Genomic DNA, 5,723 nt, shown 5'->3' with positions numbered 1-5,723 from the left:
AATTGATGCTTTTGAACTGTAGTGTTGGAGAAGACTCTTGAGAGTCCCTTGGACTGCAAGGAGATCCAGCCAGTCTATCCTAAAGGGAATCAGTCTTCAATATTCATTGGAAGGACTGATGCGGAAGCTGAAACTCCAATGCTTTGGCCACCTGATGCAAAGAACTGACTCATTGGAAAAGACCCTGATGCTGGGAAAGATTGAAGGCAGGAGAGGGGGACAACAGAGAATGAGATGGTTGGATGACATCACCGACTCAATGGACAGGAGTTTAAGAAAGCTCTTGGAGCTGGTGATGGACAAGGAGGCCTGGCGTGCTGCAGTCCATGGGGTCGCAAGGAGTCAGACAAGACTGAGCGACTGAACTGAATTGAAAATTAAGAAAAAAAATAATACCATGAAAGACAAAGAACGGCGGAGGAACTCCTCAGTTTTATAGGAGACTAAAGGTGGCAACCGCCTGCCATGCAGGAGACATAAGAGACACGTTTTTTATAATATTTTATTATGAAAATATCCAAACATACAGAAATATTGAAATAATTAATTGTATTCTGAACACACACAGCCAAGATTCTATGATCAACAGTTTGTTAAATTTGCTTTATCATAGATTTTTCTACGTAGTAAGAATTCCTTTTACTGTTCTTGCAACGTTCCTCATAACTGGAAATCATTTCAAAATTCAAAATTAAACATATTAGTAGGTAGTAATAGGAAACAAAAAATCAAAGAAATAAACGAAGTTTGGAGGGAACAGAAAGTACTGGCTAGTGTGGAGCGAGATACAAGCTCAAGCCTCTGAACACTATCTTGAAGTTGATGCTTCTGATGACTAGTCTAAGATTAATGTCTCAGTTCTCCTCTAAAGAGCCCTAAACCTGGCTTCAAGGCAAGCGATTTTCTCATTGTTCAATAAATACCCTAAGTCATTTATAAAGCGTGAAACTACATTTCCCAAAAGGCGTGTATCTTTGCGTGCTGTAAAGAGGACGAATTCTATAGGTCTTTACAGGTCTCGCGAGAGATTTCATCAAATCTCTTTGAAGAGCGCAGCCGAGAGCCATTTTGTTTTTCAGGACTCTGCAAGGGTACTAGACGCCGAATTGCTAGAGACCAGCAGCTGTAGTTGCAGCCATTTTATGTTCAACCTCAGGATGTTTCCCTTGGCCAAAAACGCACTAAGTCGTCTGAGAGGTGAGCAAAAATTGTAAACAGATCATTTCCAATCAACTTTTATTCTTTTGTGCTCGTGGTCTCTCGTGCCCTTTCCTTCCATCTGCAGCTCGACCTTGTAATTCTAAAGGCTCGGTCTCCCGCCGCACGCTAAGTAATTGGGAAGATGTCCTTAGCATTAGCCTCATTGCACAGCGTTTCTGTTTGGTTTCCCAGCTCTCTTTCTGTTACTGGAGTCATAACCCTGCTCTGTTTCATTATATGGTAGCCTACAATTTCAAGGGGGACACTTAGTAAACACTTCTTGTTCCTTAAGTAATTTCATAAATTTTAGCTTTGGGGATACAATTTACCCGCAAAAGAGCTTCTTATCCTATTCCTGGTTTCATTGCAGTGCTGCTACCTGCTAAATGGTAGCACTTTGGCATTTATGTTTTTCGTGGATTATTAACTGAATAATTGTGGTTGTTTTTATTCTTACCTAAACGTTAGAAAAGACCCTGCTGCTGGGAGGGATTGGGGGCAGGAGGAGAAGGGGACGACAGAGGATGAGATGGCTGGATGGCATCACCGACTTGATGGACATGAGTTTGAGTAAACTCCGGGAGTTGGTGATGGACAGGGAGGCCTGGCATCCTGCGATTCATGGGGTCGCAAAGAGTCGGAGATGACTGAGCGACTGAACTGAACTGAAAAGTTAGATAAGTACAGGGAAAATTTGAAACCAGAGTTATGTATTGAGAATGCTCTAGATTAGAGAAGTAGAAGTCATTTCCATACTTCATTTGCACTGAAGGTGACCTTGAGTAACGTGAACAGTTTTACAATGAAAGTGACCTTGAGCAATTAGCATTTAGTTCTTTAGCTACCTTTTTATTTTCAGCTTATAGTCATTAGAAGTATTACTAGATTGTGTACGAAACACTGAAGCACCTTTGATAATAACAAAAAATAGTTGCCTGACTGGTTTTTCATATTCCGAAAGCCACGTCTATTCCCTTTTCACTTTGGGCGAATAATTTAACATCTCTGAACTTCATTTTCCTCTTTTGTAAAATAGGGGCTTAGTAAATATACCTACCTCATGGAGTTGTTGAGGTTTATATAAAATTATCAGTAGGTGGTAACTGAACCGTTTTTTGTCACAGAGAAGAGGTCTAAAGAAATCCACTTGTGTAGCATGAGTGTTGAGGTCATGAGGTGTTGCAGAACTGTTTGGTAATCTTATTTTCTTTGCCTTTTGAGAAGGTAGGGCCTTGGACCTTAGGGAACGGGGTTTGGGAGTTGTTACTTTCAATGCGGAATTCACATGCTCACTTTTAACTGCTCTAGAACAGAATATACTGTGAAATGTTGTAGATTTGCCCATTGGAAATGTAACCAAAGGTGAGCTAAGAACGTTCTTTCCCAAGCCCCCCAGGTGCCTCCAGAGGCAGTTTGGAAACTATTTCTACTGAAATAACGGTAATGGCAAAGTTTTAATGTTGTCATTCTGCTCAGAAACTTAGCTCTACCAAAAAAGTGGCTTCATTTCCTGCTCCTGATGTATAGGGGCTTCCCGGGTGGCGCTAGTGATTAAGAAGCCGCCTGCCAATGCAGGAGACATAAGAAACTTGGCAGTCCACTCCAGTATTCTTGCCTGGAAAACCCCTTGGACAGAGGAGCCTGGTGGGCTACAGTCCATAGGGTCGCAGAGTCAGACACAATTGAAGCGACTTAGCACACATGTACTAATCTATACAACTTATCCTTCAGACGTGATTGGTTTTATAGTACACTGGGTTTTCTGTTTCTGCTTTTTTCAGATTTCTTTTTCCCATATCTACATAACCAAATCGTACCTGCTATTCAAAGTGCTTAGCTAACATTTTACCTCCTTATATTATAATGGTTTGTGTCTGTGTATATAATAGCCTTCTCTAGACTGGAAGTTACCTGAGAACAGTGTCTATGTATTAAACTTTTCAAGTTGTTGAGCACTGCTGAGTAAACTTTTGTGAAAATCAAAATCATAAATACTCAGATTAATGAAGTAGGAGCCAAGTTCAAGGATTATACAAATACCGATTTATCATGGATGTTACTGTCATCACTTGTTCTTTGTTTTACCCACTCAAGATTGTATTGGGGAAAATTTCAGACATATTGAAAAGTTGGAATAATTGTCTAATGAACACCCACATACCCAGCATGTAGATTCTACAACTAACATTTTGCACTATTTGTTATATCACATATTATCCATTTGTCAATTCATCTTATTTGTGAAGCATTTCAAAGTATGCAACTTTGCTTTTAGATACAATGTTTTAACATTTTATTATACTGCATAATGCTATAGAGTAACTTCCTTGGCTTTTGTTAAGTGGTAATATCAATTACAAATGTTCTGTCTTCCTGATAATTGGTAGATATGCTCCTGTATTCTTTTTTTCTTTTTAAGTTCAAAGCATTCAGCAAGCAGTGGCAAGGCAGATCCATCAAAAGCGGGCACCTGATTTCCATGACAAATATGGTAATGCTGTATTAGCTAGTGGAGCCACTTTCTGTGTTGCTGTATGGGTATATGTAAGTACTATTGACTGATAATCTCTGTTTTAGATTTTTCTTATTGCCATTTAGTTTATGTATTCAAAATGTTTTCACACAGTAGTGTACATTTCTAGTTAGGAGGGGCTTTAGAGATCTTCTAACGTAATTACTCACTCATTGCAGGAACTTTTCCTCAGCACTGAGCATTAGTTCATCATCTATTCTTAACATTTCCAATAACAAGTTACTTATGGATCAAAAGGCAGTCTTTTCCATATTGTGTAGCTGTTGAAAAGATCTTATATTGAGTTAAAATAGGCCTCCTCCATATTTACCCATCATTCCATTGCAACACAAATTCTGATCATATTTCCATGTATCAGCCATTAGATACTAGAAAATTTCTATGTTTCCTGGATCTTCTCTTTCATATTGAACATTCTTAGTTCTATCAGTCATTTTGTTATATGGTTTCCGGAGTTTTCATCATCTTAAGTCACCTTTCTTTGCTTAGTCAGTCTTCTGCATTCTACCCTTGGAACTGAGTACAGTGTTTTTGATGGATGAGATATAAAATGACTTGCTTTTAATATTTTAGTTTTTTACATCTAACATTTACCAGTCTTATTTACCAGTTACTGTACTTGATGGTTCAAGTAGGAGTCTAAGTGTGTACTTAATTAGAAGAGTGAACAGATGTTGAATAAATGTGTTATCACGGACATTTTTGGAGGTGAAATGCTCCTTGATGAAGGGATATTACAAATGTCCTCCTTGGCAGTACTTAGGTAGTTGTGGTTGAGTGAAACAATATTTTGAGGAGGTAGTGTAGAAATGTGAAATATCAATATAAATTAATTAAAAAATTTTAAAAATGTACTTGCTCAGTCATGCTAGCTACATCTTAGTTGCTCACTAGCCATATGTGGCTAGTGGCTACTGTATTGGACAGTGCACATACAGAACATTTCTGTCATCTCTGGAAGTTCTGTTGAACAGCACTACCCTAGAGAATTAGAACAGCAATTAGATTTGGCCTACATGGAGAGCACTGTGTGTTTTTAACCTATAGAGCAGAATACCTTTGCCACTTTAGGAAATAATCTCCAAGGGAGCATGGACTCTGATTTAAACATAACTGATAACTGACAGCAATTTAATTCTTACAGATGGCAACACAAATTGGAATAGAGTGGAACCCATCACCTGTTGGCAGAGTCACCCCAAAGGAATGGAGAGAACAGTAATCATCCCAGCTGATTTAATACTGAATTGTTTCAAAATCAACTCATAATTAATTCCAAGTAAAAGTACTATGTACCCATTAAAATATAGCATGTTTGAAGAAATAAAGTATACTTGAAACCTTCATTGTAGGTTTGTTTGTTTCTTTTGTAAATGAAACCAAGCTTGGTTGCTTTTATTTATTTAACCTTTGTGTTAATATTAAGGTCAAAACACTGTACAATTTTTTTAATGCCCTATGCTGCCTCCTTCGTGCTGACATGAGCCTGAGCTGGAGGCCACGCTGATGCACCTCTGTATGCAGGTGAATGAGGGGACAGGGCAGCGGGGTTTGTACAACTTCTTGAATAGCTTTTCTGTCTTAGGTAGTTTGAAAGGAAAGTTTGGCTGTCACCTGGAAGTCAACTTTATGGTAGGCTGAAATTACAGTTCATGAATAACTTATCACAGAGTTACTTTGGTCATTTTTGAGTTTAAAACTTGGTGTCCATATCTTGCTTATATCTACTTTTCAGTCTTGTTTATGTTTATATTTGGAATTGCCATTATTAAGTCCTTTTAACTCCTGCCAGGAGAACGTAAGTTGTCACCAGATCCATGAGAAAACTGGTCTTATCAAATGAACTCCTAAGATGTTTGAAGACTAGCTAGCTCCTTGGCTCCCTTGGTACATTTATCTTAATAACCTTTTCAGCATATTTATTTGAGATGTTTATGATATTATTGAAGATCTGTGAGATGTGGTTTTACTTTCACTTATCTATTAGTGA

General features: G+C 38.2%; 1 protein-coding gene across 1 annotated transcript; it reads left to right on the top strand.

The window, feature by feature from the left end:
- The first annotated feature begins 1,057 nt into the window (after positions 1 to 1,057).
- On the top strand, positions 1,058 to 5,077 carry COX7B (cytochrome c oxidase subunit 7B). Its single transcript, XM_005888674.3, has 3 exons — positions 1,058 to 1,197; positions 3,620 to 3,744; positions 4,878 to 5,077. The coding sequence occupies exons 1-3, from the start codon at positions 1,143 to 1,145 to the stop codon at positions 4,953 to 4,955; spliced, it is 258 nt and encodes an 85-aa protein (XP_005888736.1). The 5' UTR covers positions 1,058 to 1,142; the 3' UTR covers positions 4,956 to 5,077.
- Positions 5,078 to 5,723: the final 646 nt, after the last annotated feature.

The sequence above is a fragment of the Bos mutus genome, chromosome X (genome assembly GCF_027580195.1).
Source record: "Bos mutus isolate GX-2022 chromosome X, NWIPB_WYAK_1.1, whole genome shotgun sequence".
In the NCBI taxonomy this organism is placed as follows: domain Eukaryota; kingdom Metazoa; phylum Chordata; class Mammalia; order Artiodactyla; family Bovidae; genus Bos; species Bos mutus.
The sequence above is the reverse complement of the archived record's forward strand: the minus strand, read 5'-3'. Positions and strand labels throughout refer to the sequence as shown.

Bases quoted from the DNA above. Each gene is read 5' to 3' on its own strand.
- COX7B (XM_005888674.3), top strand. From the start codon at position 1,143: ATGTTCAACCTCAGGATGTTTCCCTTGGCCAAAAACGCACTAAGTCGT. The intron at 1,198-3,619 runs GTGAGCAAAAAT...TTTCTTTTTAAG, and splicing joins CGCACTAAGTCGTCTGAGAG to TTCAAAGCATTCAGCAAGCA. The intron at 3,745-4,877 runs GTAAGTACTATT...TAATTCTTACAG, and splicing joins GTGTTGCTGTATGGGTATAT to ATGGCAACACAAATTGGAAT.